Raw genomic sequence first — 17696 nt, forward strand, 5'->3', positions numbered from 1 at the left:
GATATGTTTAATGAATCAGTAAGCAAACCTAAACAACAGCAAAAAATAAATTATGAAACAGCAATGGCATTGGAGACCAACAGAGAGGTGAGTTGAGATTTTATCTCATGGATTTAGGGATTATAGGGATCAAAATTCTGAGCATCACTAGACTTGGATAGGACACAGATTTGTACGTTATTCTATTCTGAAACACAAATATAGAAGAAAGAGAGAGAGAGAGAGACAAGGAGAGGGAAAGAGAAAACTATCACGGTGAAAAAAGGTAAAATGTTCAAGAATCAGACCTACAAGGCAAGGAAGAAAGGGGGTCATGGATTGAGAATAACCTTAGAGATCAGAAAGCAGCACACCCCATCATGTCAAAATGTGCACGTAACTGTGTTAAATTTCTCTGCCATGAAAAGGAATGACATTCCATCATTCACAGCAACATGGATGACCTTGGTGAAAATAATGTTGAGTGAAATAAGCCAAGCAAAGGGGAAAAAATGCCACATGTTCTCCATCATAAGTGAGAGGTAAGAGAGAACGAAGGAAGGAAAGAAAAGCCACAGGGGTGCATTGGTCTTGCAGAGGGACAGAGCAGACCTCGGGTTGTGGAATGGGGTGGAGACAAGACAGAGGGGGAAGGACATAAGGGATTAATTGTGCGGGGGACATGAGGAATAATCACAATTCGTAGAATAGGCATGGTAATAGTACTGATCTGGCCACCACATTTTGGACACAAGTGCCGACGGTAAGCTTTGTACCCTGTGAATATTCATAACCAATAAAATAAAATAGAAAATAAAAAAAATATTGAATAAAAGAAGTAAAAGGCAAAATGAGAGCTTTTATTGCAAAAAGTGCATGCTATCGGCAATATCTGCAGTGCACGTTTGTATGTATTTGAAGGTAAGATGTTTGGGAATGCATGACCTGAAATCAGCAATGAAAATATTGTCAGAGAAAAGCTGACATAAAAACACGGATGTTATGACGAGGCTTTATTGCAGTTCAATTATGTCTGAAGATAATGCCCTAAACTGCATGGCTGTGGTTCTTGGTAACAAATCAATCACCACGTTACACTTTTTCAGGGTCTTCCCATCAGACTTTCTAACATGGGATAATTCAATTCAATTTCAAATGTAACAGGGTCATGAGGAAACTAGTAAAAGGTTAAAAATACTCAGCAACACTTTTAATTTCCTCTTTAATTACAAAAGTGAGATTGACACTGGTTGATTTTTTATTTGTATGTTATGTTGTCAGCCCTTGGAAGTTCACATTCCACTTGCCTGGTAAATTTAGAGCATGACTGTGTTTAAAGGAAAGGCACAAATGATTGTTTAAAAATGTTTCCGCTAATACTGACCCTCAATTGAAAGGATAAATGTACCCTGCTGTCCTGTGTCCCGGTTTATAAGTAGAAAACTCAGCTCATTTGCTTATGTAATTTGTTAATTTTTCCCTAAAAGTGTTTTCAGTGCAAAGTTCCTATCTCCATCGTGCTTCAGGTCTGTTCCCAAATTTTCAGGCTCAGAGATATTTGTATGTGTCCTCTGACCACTGAGGACACCAAGGATGATGGTTTTGACCAGAATACTCAGCCCATTCCCTCTCTGTTGTCTGATTCCTGCCACCCATGGGACTGTCCACCTCAGTGCTCTGCAGCTTCTGAGGCCATCTGGACGTCATCTGACACCAGGTGTGTGTGTTGTGAGAGGTGTCCTGGGGTCAGCAGATGCTCTGTCCTTACAGAAAAAGTGTTCTCAAGAAAGCTGCTTGATGGCTACAGACAATTTTAAGTAAATATTAGATAAATGTTTCTTTTAATCACAGATAAGTGAGAACATGTGGTATTTCTCTTTCTGTGCCTGACTCATTTCATGAAGCTAAAAATAAATAAATAAATACAGAATTAATCTGTGGGGAGGAGAAGACACAACAATTACAATTCCTTGTGAAGTTGTTACAACAAGTGAACAGATATGAGGTTGTTGGGAGGGGGTGAGGCAGGGGGAAGGGAGGTTTTGGTAATATGCCATAATAATCAACTACATTGCATATTGATAAAATAAAACAAAATTCAAAAAAATGTTTCTATGAATCAGCTCTACTTGATATAGACAAATTGGTTACTATGTTAAATCAGCACTGGTGGTGAATCTTTTCAAAGAGAGCTAATATTGCTTTGGTCATACGTAACTAGTCAACAAGATAATCCTGGGAATTTCTGAAGGTGGAACATGGCCATGAGACAAATCTCAAGGGCTCTGGACATCTGCAGGGGGATTTTCTTCAACTTCCTTCCATTCTTCAGAGGATTCAGACGTGTTTTATTTACCACCTGCCTCTTTTCTCTATGTCTTGATATAATCCATTGGCAAAACGTTACAGCTGTTTCAGTTGATAAAAAGCTGCTTTATTTTGTGTTTCCAACCTGTGATATGAAAAAAATTACATAAAGTGAGCTTGTCAAAATTCTAAACACAAGAGCACACACATATGAAACTCAGTCATGACTAGGAATTTTTTATTGAGGATGTACGTAATTACACATAAATTACATAAATATATTCAAGGTGAACCATGGCATGAGTCTCTAGTGATTATATAAGACAAAAAATGGGCAGCCTCATTGGTGCCTTTTTATTGTTCCCATTAGGGACTTCTGTCCCTGTGGACACATGACACAGTTCTACTCATGGACGCAGGAGAGATGGTCTGCTGGGGCTTTCCTGATTCTCCAGAAGGGCATTTCAGAAGAATGACCCCCTTTCTTGTATAAAACAAGATATCACCATATCTGTGTGTGACTGGAAAGTCATTCATGTCCACACTTGATAAGAGCGAACTGTGTCATGAAGCGAAATTGTGAAGCTTATTAGTGTCTAACATTGAGAAAACTAATTAACTGGATACATGAACTGTTGAAATACCTAAGTCTGGATCCATTCTCATATGTTCTTCTTGTTTCACTACCTTGTGATTTGTGTCATTGTTTAGTCAGTTCCAGTCACCTCTGTTTACTTTCTGCTGAAACAGAGCACATAATCATCTAGAGATGTTAAGATTAAAAGGAAAATGAATAACTGACTTGAAAAATAACCTGAGTTCGAGGTGAGGTACAAATTACTTTGTTGTTAGTAATACAGGTAGAAGTTGTGAATAAATGCTTTGTGCTCAAAATAGTTTCATCATATTTATGGCAATTCTGCACATTTCTTAGATTTATTAGAGACTCACATTGAGAACCTTGAAATAATTTTTTTGGGTTTATTAATTATGCCATTATAACACAACTGGTTATTTTATTAAGCAGGAATTGCTATTCCAATGTTATCTTTACATTAGACTAAGATCCTCTGCCTTATGTAAAATAACTCCAGATGAGAGAAATTATTTCACTTTTTACAGCTCATAAATTAGCCAAAACAGGAATAAGCACACGTGATTTTGGAGAAGTGCACGTCTGTGAACTCTTTGCAAACAAAGGGGATTCTCACATCATCCGGTAAAAATCATTAAAATAGACAAGCTCAGGAACTTTCAGAGCCGCTCCTATATCCCTATTACTTGGCTGTCTGGATGCTCTCAGGACACACACACAACTCTGTTCACCTCAGTAGAACTCAGCTCATTTGCATATTCATGAGGTGGAGTATTTTATAGTTCAATAACTAGCTCGGCCTCAGAGGAGGAGACCGATGGCACATGGGCCACGCCACAGTGAGAGGCTGCGGGTCCAGGTCCTAATCCACCTTGAGGACATGCATCTCCGGCCTCACCCCTGAGCTCAGAGCAGGCAGAGCTCCCCTCTCTGAGGAACAAGACCCCCCAGGACACTCTTCTCACTGTGAACCCACATCTGAGTATTATGGAGACCACCTCGATCATTTATGAGCCTGTCAGTGTCGCTATTGCTGAGCTGTTGCACTGACCCCATGCTGGCCTCACCAGGCACCAGAGCAGCCTCTGTAACTCAGAGAGAGTGACCATGAGTATCCAGCAGGACTCATGGGTGGCTGTGACATCTATTGGGCACTTCTGAGTTTGTTTCCCTGCACCTGTCTGGGTGACCTATGATCCCAGGCTGTTCAGTAGAAAGATCCCTGATTCTCAGAATAACCATGGACTGTGTGATCCAGGGCTGGGTCCCTGATTATATTGACAAGAAGTTGAATGGGGCACTTCATAAACAAATATTTTCCAAAATATTGCTTGAAAATTCTGTTTTGAATTAATCTGAATCTCATCCCCAACTCCTCATAATAAAATGTACACGGTATTTACATAGTTACCATTCATGCACATTGTTCCTCATAATAAAATGTACACGGTATTTACATAGTTACCATTCATGCACATTGTTCCTCATAATAAAATGTACACGGTATTTACATAGTTACCATTCATGCACATTGTTCCTCATAATAAAATGTACACGGTATTTACATAGTTACCATTCATGCACATTGTTCCTCATAATAAAATGTACACGGTATTTACATAGTTACCATTCATGCACATTGTTCCTCATAATAAAATGTACACGGTATTTACATAGTTACCATTCATGCACATTGTTCCTCATAATAAAATGTACACGGTATTTACATAGTTACCATTCATGCACATTGTTCCTCATAATAAAATGTACAAGGTATTTACATAGTTACCATTCATGCACATTGGTCCTCATAATAAAATGTACACGGTATTTACATAGTTACCATTCATGCACATTGGTCCTCATAATAAAATGTACACGGTATTTACATAGTTACCATTCATGCACATTGTTCCTCATAATAAAATGTACACGGTATTTACATAGTTACCATTCATGCACATTGTTCCTCATAATAAAATGTACAAAGTATTTACATAGTTACCATTCATGCACATTGTTCCTCATAATAAAATGTACACGGTATTTACATAGTTACCATTCATGCACATTGGTCCTCATAATAAAATGTACACGGTATTTACATAGTTACCATTCATGCACATTGGTCCTCATAATAAAATGTACACGGTATTTACATAGTTACCATTCATGCACATTGGTCCTCATAATAAAATGTACACGGTATTTACATAGTTACCATTCATGCACATTGTTCCTCATAATAAAATGTACACGGTATTTACATAGTTACCATTCATGCACATTGGTCCTCATAATAAAATGTACACGGTATTTACATAGTTACCATTCATGCACATTGTTCCTCATAATAAAATGTACACGGTATTTACATAGTTACCATTCATGCACATTGGTCCTCATATCACTAATCTATTTATGATCAACTCAGGTTCATTCATCTGCCACCATCTCTGAATCACCACTTTCCTGTCAAACACCCAGGCCAGGTAGCATCACTAGACCTGAAATCTGAATGCCCTGTTACTGCGATCAGTGTGTAACCCAAAATTCTGCACCATTTGAATTAATGAAGGCACCCCTGTACTCCAGAATTTTACTAGTGAGATACCCACAAAAACTACAAATTCCTTCTAAATATTGCTCTCCTTGCATTATCGTTTCAGCTGAATGCTCCCGGTAAAATAAAATATTATAGGAACATCTGCCCTGCTTTAAATATTTGCATTTATGTCAGTATTTTTGAAAGATGAAGTTCCAGGCCTTGACAGGAAGCCTCTCCCCAGCCACCTCTGCACCTGCTGGAGCCTGTGCTGGGCATGTCCTGAGCACCCCCTGCAGCCGAGTGCTGGCCCTGCAGGGGAGGCTCCTGCCTGGGCTCAGGGTGTGTTATCCTCGCAGCATCTCTACTCCAGCATTAAGGGTCTGTGCCACAGCTTCAGAGTATTCTTTCAGGAACACCATATGCTTTTGTCAGCATTTCTTAAGATAGTGAATTAGTCTCACTAAACCCAAATGCTCTGTAGAGAAAAAACAAGTGAATGTTTTATAACACTACCTGGGAGCCTGTTCCCTGGAGCTGGCAGATGCAGTGACATAGCTGACACTCATGGTGAATCCAGAAATTCTTGGGGGTGTGGGAGAGTCTCTTATCTCCTCCAGAATTATCTTGCAGAAGGTCATAGCAGTGAACACCTGAGTCTAAAGAATTATGGGGCTCAGAGCCCACTCCACAGCTAATAATGCAAGTAAATGCACACACTCACACACACACACACACACACACACACACACACACACACACACACGGGCTAGTGTTAATGGTAATGAGCAGGAAATATGTACTTCTTGTCTGTATTTTACATGTAGGTAGTGCCGCTACACTGACCCTGGGCCTAGGATTGTGACTCGCTTTGTCAAACAGAAGAAAAGTAAACACAATGCCAGTGTAGACTTGGGAAGTGCACACATTGTGGGATTTCCTGCTCTCCCATCACACAGGAACTCTTTAGATGCCTGTGAGATGGGGTCAGGGTCTCCCTGAGGAGGGCCAGACATACAAAGCCATGCCCAGTCAGTGCAACCACACTGAGCACCGTGACATGATCAAGTGGGATTCTTCCAAAGGATGCAAGGTTGGTTCAATATACTCAATTAATAAACATGATTCATTACTTCAAAAATTTAAAAAATATCAAGAACAAGAATCATGGTCATCTCAAGGGACATAGAATAAGCATTTGATAAAATACGCAATCCCTTCATGATAAAGACTCTTCACAAATTAGGTATAACAGGAAAAAATAAAAATAAATAAAAACTAGTAAAAGCCAAACATGACAAACCTACCAAAAACATCATCCCGAATAGAGAAAAAACAAAAGTTTTTGTTTGTTTGTTTGTTTGTTTTTCTTTAAGAGCAGGGAGAAGACAAGGATGGCCACTGTCACCTCTCCTATATAACATAGTATCGGAAGAGCTGGCCAAAGCATTCAGAGAGGACTAAGAAGTAAAGGGAAACCCAATTGGCCAAAACAAAGTCGAATTTTTCCCTTTTGCAGATGACATGATCTTATATAAAGAAAAACCTAAAGAATCTAGTAAAGAACTCTTAGAAGTGACAAGCAAATTCCATAAATTAGTCTGAAACAAAATCAATATATGTAAAATACAGTAGTGTTTTAATACACCAAGAACAAACTATCAGAAAAGAGATTGAAAAAGCAATCCCATTTACAATACTCACCCCAAAATAAAATACCTAGAAATATATTTAACCAAGGAAGCAAAAGATCTCTACAACGAGAACTACAAAACAATGCTGAAAGAAATTAAATAGGACACCAAAAGACGGAACGCCATGTCATGTACATGGTTTGGAAGTGTTAATGTGAAAATGTCCATACCACCCAAAGGTATATACAGTTTCAATGCAATTGCATTCTTCAGAGAAATAGAAAAAACAATCCTCACATTCATATGGAATAACAAAAGACATCAAATAGAATCAAAAGGAAAAACAAACAAATGGGATTATATCATACTAAAATCTTCTGCATTGCAATGGGAACATTCAACAGAATGAAAAGATGACTTACAGATACGGAAAAAATTACAAAATATTCATCCGACAAGGACTAATATCCAGAATATACAAGGAATTCAAACAACTTCACAGTAAAATACATATGTACATATATATGTAAAGTACATATGTGCATACATACTTTAAAAATTGACAAAGGTGCTGAAAATGCATTTGTCAAAAAAGACATACAAATGGCCAACAGTCATGAAAAAATGCTCAACATTACTAAGCATCAGGGAAATGCAAATGAAAACCACATTGTGACATCACCTCACTCCAGTTCCACTGGCTAAAATCAAAAAGACACAGAATAACAAACGCTGGTGAGGATGCAGACAAATGGGAACACTTCTAGACTTCCCGTGGAACTGTTAGTTAGTTCAGCTGTTATGGAAAACAGAACGGCCATTTCTCAAACAATGAGAAGTTACAGTGGGGTTGTTTGAGATCCTTACACATTCTGGATATAAATCCCTTGCCAGGTGTATATTTTGTAAGTACTTTCTCCCATTCTGTAGGTTGTCTTTCTGCTCTGTTGATTGTTTCCATTGCTGAGCAGAAGTATTTTTATTTTCACATAGTCCCATTTGTTTAATTTTCTTTTGTGGCTTCGTTCTTTTAATGTACTGGATTACATTTATTCATTGCGTGTGTTGAACGATCTTTGCATCCAGCATTAAAGTGAACTTGATCTTGCTGAATAATATTTGCAATAAATTTAATCTTTGTAAATATGTTAAGACTATTTTAGTGGCCTAACATATTATCTGTCCTGAATAATTTTTCATGTGGGTTTCAGAAGAATGCGCTCTGCCCCTGTTGGATGGAATTTCTGTTCACAGTTTTTAGGTCCATTTGGTCTTAGATGTAGTTCAAGTCTGATGTTTCTTTATTGAACTTCTGATTGAATGATCTGTTTTTGAAAGTAGGGCATTCCAAACCCACTGTGACGATTGCTGTATATTTCCCTCCAGGTCTATTAATATTTATTACATATTTATGTCTGCATACACTCTCTATGTATGTACTTATATACACATACGTATTTGAGTTGTTAAATGTTCTTGATGAATGAACTGCTTTATTATTATGAATAGCTTTTTTAATCTCTATTTACAATTTCAGACTTAAACTCTATTTGGTCTTAAATAAGTGTAGCTGCCCCTCCTATCTTTCAGATTCTCCTTCCTTACATCTCCTTTATTCCTTTCACTGTGAACATTTTGCGTGCTATTCTGCTAATCTATGTCTTTGACTGAAGCGTTAAATCCATTTACATTCAATGTATATATTGATAGGTGAGGACTTACTATAGCCTTTTTCACTTATTTATTTTTCGGATTTCTCTGATGATCCTGTGATTCTGTCTTTCTCTCCTGCGGTCTTCCTTTCTGACTTGATGAGATGCAGCATCAGTATGCTTTGATTCCTTTCTGCTTCACTTTCGTGTGTCCCTATAGCTTCTTGCTTTGTGGTTAGCATGAGGTTCATACACAACATGCAGTAGTTATCAAAGTTCCTTTGGTTGCAATAACAACTTACTTTTCATTGAGAAGAACTCAGCAATTAACTCCCCTCAGACACATTTTATGTTTTTGATGTCCCAATAGATATTTTACCTCGTGCATTCCTTAGCACATTATATCTCCATAAAATACAGTTTTTTTTTTCAGAATGTGTGCTCTTTTGCACGATGGAAAAGTTGAGAAATCTTAAGTTGAATCATCATAAGTCAGAGACTGTGCATCTTTCCACATGCTGCTAGACTGCACATTTTCTGTGAGAAATATACAGAAAAATTACTATTTATTTAAATCTAATTTAAATTCACATTGCATTAGCATCTCTGAAATAAGAAGTTCACACTTGCCACTGTACTTTTTCATTGTTATATATGACATTGTTAAAATTTTAAATGTGTTAGTTAATTTAGTTAACATTCTATCAGACATTCAAGGTCACCGATGCCCTTATCATGAAACTAACATGCAGGTAAGAGCCACCGTGCACTGAAGAAGAATTTAAAAGGGCTGTTTTTTTGTGTTGAATTTTATGAATTTTTCATATATCTTGTGTACTAAGAGTTATAGCCTTGTGCGTGTGCGTGCGTGTGTGTGTGTGTGTGTGTGTGTGTGTGTGTGTGTGTGAGAGAGAGAGAGAGAGAGACTGGCTATTACAGGGACCCAACCATGTGACATTTGTGTTATAAGGCTACACTCTAACCAAATCAGCTCAGTGGCAGCCCCTGGATTCAGTTATAATACACATTCTCCACCTTTCCCTACATTCTTACAAAGAATGAACGTTTCATTTGAATTTAGGGTACATTAATTTCCTCTAACAGCACTCACTGTTGTGGATTGCTCTCTCAACCCTTCTTCATATCTAATCCACATCATTGGCAATCATAGTTATTTGACTGCATGTATGTCACCTGGTCATTGGGGACATTGGTTATATACATTTTGGGTGTGCAATTGATACATTTTGATATACACATACATTGTAAAATGATACACCAATGTGAGTACCAAAGTATCTATCACTTCATACACTTATCACTTGTATGTGTATCTCGAGAACAGTTCACATATACCCTCTTAGAAGTTATCAAGTATAAAATACACCATTAGTAACTAATGTCACAAGGGTGTACATCAGATCTCCAGAAGTCATTCATCCTGTTAAATAAAAGCTTTGTGACCTTTTCCAGTATCTCTCTATTCCTACAACTCCAGTTCTCTGAAAACCACCGTTCTGCCCTGTGAATTTCACTGCATATATGGGGTCTGCTCATTGGGGACATTGGTTACATTAAGGGTCACAAGCCTGTTTGGTCCATTACCTAATCACTGCGTGACACTAGCGTCTCTTGGTCTTGTCCACCAGGTGCTGTGAAGCTGGTGGATCCATCTGGACATGCTCTGCCATAAGTTGTGTGACATGTTATAGGTGGCCTGGCACCACCAGCCACATGTTCCCCTCACAAGATGCAGGCCTGTCCTGCACTAGCGCCTGAATTGCCTGGTTATGTGTCTGAAAGTCACAAGGGCTCACTTTCATAGGTAAGGAAGGTTCAGCTGACCCGCCTGTCACCTGTTCAGGCCTCCGTCGATAGATGAACACACCATATGGGCATTAGGGGACTGAGTGGGGTTGAGTTCATCGATGGACAAACCTTTATTCAAATCCACAAGGGGCAGAGTTGTGCGTATCTGAGGTAAGGGGATCATGTATGAACAAACGGTGTTTGTCAGAGGTCAAAGAGTGTGAACTTAGAACACACAGGCAATGAGCCCTTTTTTTTTTTTTTTTTTTTTTTAGTTAAATTATTTCCAGTCAAGAATGATGAGAATCTTCCGGAAGATCTGCTTGTCATGAATGAAACATGAGTCATAGAAATTCGGTGAAGGAAAAGACCTTAGTGACTGCTCAAATCTCATTTTCAAAAAACATCGTCAGTTTCTCCGTCGTTAACCAAGAGAGGATGTGAGGAGTTCAAAACACAAAGAAAAAGGCATGAAGTGTCTCAGGAGACACCTCCGACCTTGGAGAGGACACGAAACCGTTGATGTCTTCAGGAAACACCTCAGTGTCCTCTGCACCTGCCACTGGCACGAGGCCCCTGAGCTCAGTGTGTCCTGAGCGCCCCCTGGTGGTCTCGTGTGTCCCTGCAGTAGGTTCTTGTCTGGGCTCCCACTGACGTCCCCTCACTGTGTCTCTCGCACAGTAATACGTGGCCGTGTCCTCAGCTCTCGCATTTTCAGTTTGCAGATACAGTGTGTTCTTGGCGTTTTCCCTGGAGATGGTGAATCGGCCCTTCACGGAGTCAGCGTAGTATGTGCTACCACCGTCCCAGCTAATGGCTGAGACCCACTCCAGCCCCTTCCCTGGAGCCTGGCGGACCCAGTGCATGGCATAGTCATCAAAGGTGAATCCAGAGGCGACACAGGTGAGTCTCAGAGACCCTCCAGGCTTCACCAAGCCTCCCCCGGACTCCACCAGCTGCACCTCACACTGGACACCTGCAAACACAGAGACACCCTGGTCAAAAAACTCTCACACGAATCCACTATTTCTCCCACCCATAACCACACACATTCTCAATGTCTGTATTTCGCCTTAATATGACCTTTTAATACAGCAAGAAGGAAAACGCAGCTCAGTCCAAACTCCATGGTGACTCGTCTGTGTTCAGTCCTGATCACCGAGTTGGAGCACCTGGGGATCTGGGGCTGGTTCTCGTCTCCCAGAGCTGCAGGGTCAGGGCTGGGCTGCTTTACATCAGCAGAGGGAGGCCCTATTTGCATGTCCTCCTGCTACATAGCAGGCTCTGTGGTGGGAGCCTATGAAGAGGGCCGAGTCCAGAGCAGATGTGAGGGCTCCAGGGGAGTTTGGTGGCAATAACTATATTTGTGACAATATGTTTTTTATTATACGATTGTAACTTGATAGATACTTATAATTCATCTACATTGTTTTTGCACAGAAACACAAAGTATTTGAGGCACTTATGAATACTAATTCTTTATATAGATGTACAGTTATAAACAAAATCATCAAAGGATTATACAGTGTATACAAGTGCTCATCTTTGGACAGAGGGAGCCTCAGTGTCTGGGTCTGTGCTCCACACCACGGATCCAACCCCAGGACATATCTGGGCCTGCCTAGTGACATTTGCCTAGTTAAGTTCTCCTTCCTGTAATCACACTTTGTGATTTTGCTGTCTTATGCCTTTTATTCACATCATACTTAGAGAACCAGAGTTCATGCAGATGCAACTTAAAGGATCTCTGAAATTATATGTTCCAGTATTTCCCTATCTCTCTCTATTGACATCTGCTTTTATTTGTAACCATCATAAGAAGCTATAATCGACAGAACAAACTGCATCTATTCAAAGTGTGCACTTGATGAGTGCTGACATACATGTGCACCTGCACAGTCACCACCACAATGGAAATAGTGTACAAATATTTCATCCCAAAGCATTTCCTGCTGTTCTTCTGATTTCTTCATCCCACTCCTTCCTTCCTCTCTCCGTATGTCCAGGCAGCTCGTGAACTTCTTTATGTTACTTCACAGTATTTTTTTCTCATCTACAATTGAAGTAAATGTAATATACAGTCAGTGCTTGGGATTCCTTGCTATACTTCATTCTGATCTTTTTTTCAAAATGTGTGACTTAAGCACTCATGACTTTTAATACGGTGTAGTGTCCCGATGTATGAAAATGCTTCTTTTATTCAGTTTACCTGCTAATGGGAATTTGGATCATGCTCAGATGCTGGATATTATAAAGTAAGCTGCTGTTAGAATACAAATGCAGAGATGGAGTAAAAGAGTTTTTTCTTATTGTTTCAAGAAACACAATAACACTAGCAAGCCCATTGGATAAGTGGCAAATTAGTGCATTTTCTTAAAGAAATCAAAGAGTGAAGTTAACAAGACAAACAGCAAACCTGAAATCTGGAGAGAATAGTTTTCAGGAAAAACAGGACCAAACCTTAGCTCACCTGGGTCGGAGATCACTAGATGGCAAACACACTAGAGTAAAGATGAAACTAGAAATAGTTCGTGAATTTCCAAATGTCCAGTGTGCTAAAGCATCAGAGTGTGAATCTGCTGGGATGCACACATCTGCAGGGATCCTAACTTCTTTCTGGCTTCTCCAGGGTTGGGGAGAATCACTCAGCTCTGGCCTCCTGGGGTGGTGCTCAAGGGGGAGAGGAGCAGCCCCCTGCCTAGTGCTCCAGCACCTCCTCCAGATCCTCCACACAATAAGTTATCAATGTGCACGGGAGGCAGCAAAGCCAATATTCATGCTTTACATTTTGAGAAACTGCTGAACAGTTTTTCAAAGTGCATATAAATTTTATGTTCTCACCAGCATTTTATGAACAAACTGATTTCTCCACATCCTCATCAATAGCTCTTATTATTCCTCATTTTTATCATATTCATACAACGTGGCACAAAACAGAAACCTAAAACTTAAAAGAACCCGAATACTGAACACTGCATATTATTAATTCCACCTATGAAAATTATCCAGAATAGGCATGCGTGGAGACAGAAATTAGGTTAGTGGTCACTGGACCGGGATAAACAGGAGAAAGGGAGGACTGGAACGTGACACTGAAGATATGTGTTCATTTGGGGATATTCAAATAATCTAAAATTAAATTCTGGTGGTGTTTGCATAAATTTTGTTAATTATTTTGTGAGTAACATATACTGAAGTCTTCTAAACTGTACACTTTTATAGGTAGAATTTATCATAAGTAAAATATATTTCAATAATTTATAAAAAAATCTATCATTAACTTTCATCAATTAATACAGTTGTACAATTTTTTACAGTTTATAACCCATATGAAACATACTTTTGTGAAACAAACAACAAACATTGTGATGTCAGTAATTTAGAGGATATGAGAGCATTGTCTATTTTCTCTTTTGTTCTCTGTGCTTTCTGGCTCATGTCCATAGAGTCTGCGCACACACCTAGTTCCTGAATTGTTTCACCTATATTTTGCCTTAGTAATTTTTCAGTTTCAGGTCTTATACTTAAGTCTTTAATCCACTTTGAGTTGAATTTGTATACGGTGTGAGGTAAATACCTAGTGTCATCCTTCTGCTTATGGATATCCAGTTTTCCCTGCATCACTTGCTGAGAGGAAGTCTTGTCTCCAATGTAGATTTTTGTTGCCTTTGTCCAATACCAGGTGGCTGTGAGCCTGAGGGGTGAATTCTGTATTCTCAATTCTGCTCCACTGGTCTGAGTGTCTATTGTCAGTACTAATAGTGTCTATAGTCAGTAATAATATATTTCAAAATAGCAAGGAGAGTTAAGTTTCAAATGTCTCCCCCCCAAAATTCTAAGTTGATGCGATGGATATATTGACCAGCTTGACCTTGAAAATCTACACAACTCTTCCAGTTGTCGAGAAGGCAAAACATCACTAGACAAAATGTCTCATTAGATTAGTTTTACTATGTTTCCATTTGTATTGTCAGGGCTAGTGCTCAGACCCTTCAAACCCATTGTACAAGCTGCATCACAAACCCCTCACATGCCAGGCTCGGTCAACAGACACTTCACACACAGGTCCACACTAGGTAATTGGAAAGATCCCGGTATCATTGGCAGATGACATGAGCTCCATCTTCAGCAACAGCAGCAGCAGCTTTCAGGTCCAGCAGCTGACAAGTCTGGTGGTGGCAGAGGTGGTGGTGGCAGCGGCCTTGCAGAGGGTCCCAGTGGCACTGGCAGCAAGAGCTTGGTCAACACCCTCCAGAAGCAGTAGAGGCTTCCCATAGCCCCTGTGGACCTCCCAGGGGTGGGGAGAGCACCGTGGGTCAGAGCCACTCATCCTTTATAATTCAGTCCATAACCCAGGTCACCTGGGTGCACATGCGCAATTACATTAGACAATAACCAAGGAACACCTGGGTGCACGTGCATATTTACATCAAATGCTCAGCAATATTTTGAACATCTGAGGGGCCCTGAACATTTTCCTATATTTTCCCAACAGATATAATTATTCTGCATCACATACATTTTTCAAAATGTCACTCTGTTCCTCATAAATGAATACAATTATGATTTGTCATATAAGATGACATTAATAAAAAGTGAAGGAGATACAGCCTCTCTCAGACCACACAGTGGTAAAGGATCAAGGCGTCCCTCAGAAATCCCGAATGAGCTGAGGACAGCGGCCAGCACAGCTTGTATTCAACACCTTCAATGTGACAAGTGGAAGTGAACAAGCAGCAACCAGAAGGAAACACCAACACAGCCCTTTTCTCCAGGTGTGACACGAGGAGTTCTGGGTTCAGGTCTCACACGTAAGAAGCTTGGGTGTCATCACTCCCATCCAGACAAAAGTAAAAACTCTGAACTAAATGAAAATTGGTGACAATTCTTTTATCTGTAGAAGAATTTATGTCACCGGGTGAACGGCTGTCCCCAAAACTGAAGATGCAGCCAGGAAGACACAGAGGGTCATAACCTGTCTGATTAGAAACTCATGAGCAGAAACCTCCGTGGGATCCAGGACTGGGGGAGAAAAACCAGAGCTGCAGCTGAAGAATTGCTGAAGACTCAGAGCTGGGAAGTCTGAGAGTTGGGTGCAGCCCAGTGCAATGGTCTCAGGGATCCCCAAACTTTAAACTCTACCTCAGGGGCCCACCGTGTTCTCCTAGAAAATATCGGAGAAGAATCCTGATGTTCACAGCAGAGAAAGGGAGGAAGGAGCCGTTCTGAAATACCCCAGAGCATGACCTTCTCTATAAGAAGCCTTGACCTCAGGAGAAGCGAGTTTAGCTGATCCTAATGGATTGCAGATTCATCAGAGCATCATTGACCTGAGAGGAGAAAAAACGAATCCCCTCCCCCTCCCACAAGAGACTTGCAGTGTCCCCTAAAGGAAGGTAAAGGGAGAAGCACTTGGGAAGGTCCCACCCAGGACACGGCTCACTACAGGACAGAACTCATCCTAGGACTGTGCACTGCTTCCCTACCCCACACCTTACCCACATCCACAGGGCTTCTGTATCATGACAGAGAGAAACTAAAACATAACATGCACCTTAGACACGATTTAAGAAGTGTCCATGAAAATGTAGTTCACAGAGGAGACAAAAACAAGGACATCAGGGACATTTTATGGAGTTTGTTCTTTGTCTTGTCATCCCGTCAGGCTCTTGTCCCTGCCAGACCCACCCCAAAATTCAGCCGAGCAAGGCTCTGCTGTGTTTTCATCTCTGTGCTTGTCACCCTGAATCCTCCACATGGAAATATCATAGCTATGTGTGGCCCTCAGGCATCTGCTTCTCCATCGAGGACACTGAGGAATGGACAGAGAGTGGGACAAATCCTCAACATCAATGTCCACAGTGTAGATGAGGACCCAGAGGCTAAACTGCCCCACTGAGGATAGAGACGCCGTGGGCAGGGGTCCTGTAGCATGATAATGATCACGTGGCTGTAGCTGCACTTTGTATACGGAAAAATGCTGATTTAGGTACAGGGTCCTCAAGACTAATCTAAAGTTTCTGGAAAATAATACTAGATCATAACGATTTGTGTGTCAGGAAAATAACAGGTCAAGAAAAAACCTGAGAAAGAAAAGTCCCCAGTGAAAAGAACCTTCTCTTCTGCACATGAGGAAAGTTACTTCACTCTGTGTTGCCTTCAGTGAGAATGTGAGAAATTAGAGTCACAAAGAAAAAAGCAGGACATGACCCTGAGGGACATCTGAGAGTCAGCAGAGCAGAGGAAACCTCAGATCCCAAGAGGAACCGCCCATCCCCTCTCTGCACCTGCTCCATGGGGCACAGGAGCTGGGTGGGCCTTGAGCGGCCCCTGCAGCCCAGACCCCTCCTGTGTCCTGCAGGGAGGTTTGTGTCTGGGTCACGCTGACTTCCTGTCACTGTATCTCTCGCACAGTAATACATGCCTGTGTCCTCATCAATCACAGAGCTCAGCTGCAGGGAGAACTGGTTCTTGGATGTGTCTCTGGTGATGGAGATGCGGCTCTTGAGCGATGGGTTATAACCTGTGCTTCCAGTATAAATTATGCGTCCCATCCACTCAAAGCTCTTCCCCCTGGGCTGGCGGATCCAGTGCCAACCATAATCACTGGTGATGGAGTAACCAGAGACGGTGAAGGTGAGGGAGAGGGTCTGCGAGGACTTCACCAGTCCTGGGCCTGACTACTGCAGCTGCCCCTTGGAGAGGACACCTGGGGAGAAGGAGAATCAAAATCTGTCAGTCACATGCAGTCACAACCATACCGTAGACTCATGTGTGACATCTGAGACCCTCACCTTCAGGAGCAGTCACCAGGCAAAGAAGCAGACTCCACAGTCTCATCTTCTATTTCACCTGAACTCTGCCATCCCCAGAGACCTGAGCCCTGTCTGAGGACAGACCTGTGAGCTTCCACGTCAGAAGTGTCCACATTTACTCTAGAGCTTGAAGGAAAATTTGCATGTGGGGGAGCTTTGTCCTTATAAGTGCTGAGGAACTGAGTTGGGAACCATTGTATTTTTTGAAGTGCTTATGTGTTTGTTTGTTTGTTTTTCTTGAAATTATTATACATGTATTTATGGTATGGGTGGGAACTTGGTGAGCTACATGACATAATGTGGCCCCAGCTTTCTGAGCCCACATCTTCCTTCCTTCAACCCCTGTGTTCTGTGCTGACT

General features: G+C 40.8%; 1 pseudogene and 1 gene segment (V, D, J or C); both read right to left on the bottom strand.

Annotated features, from left to right (window-relative positions):
- Positions 1-10970: 10970 nt before the first annotated feature.
- Positions 10971-11689, bottom strand: LOC134372833 (immunoglobulin heavy variable 3-43D-like). The segment is given in 2 exon segments: positions 10971-11497; positions 11605-11689. Coding segments are annotated over 2 exon segments (573 nt in total).
- Positions 11690-14668: 2979 nt separating this feature from the next.
- On the bottom strand, positions 14669-17361 carry LOC134372834 (Ig heavy chain V region 1B43-like; annotated as a pseudogene).
- Positions 17362-17696: the final 335 nt, after the last annotated feature.

The sequence above is a fragment of the Cynocephalus volans genome, chromosome 3 (genome assembly GCF_027409185.1).
Source record: "Cynocephalus volans isolate mCynVol1 chromosome 3, mCynVol1.pri, whole genome shotgun sequence".
NCBI classification, from domain to species: domain Eukaryota; kingdom Metazoa; phylum Chordata; class Mammalia; order Dermoptera; family Cynocephalidae; genus Cynocephalus; species Cynocephalus volans.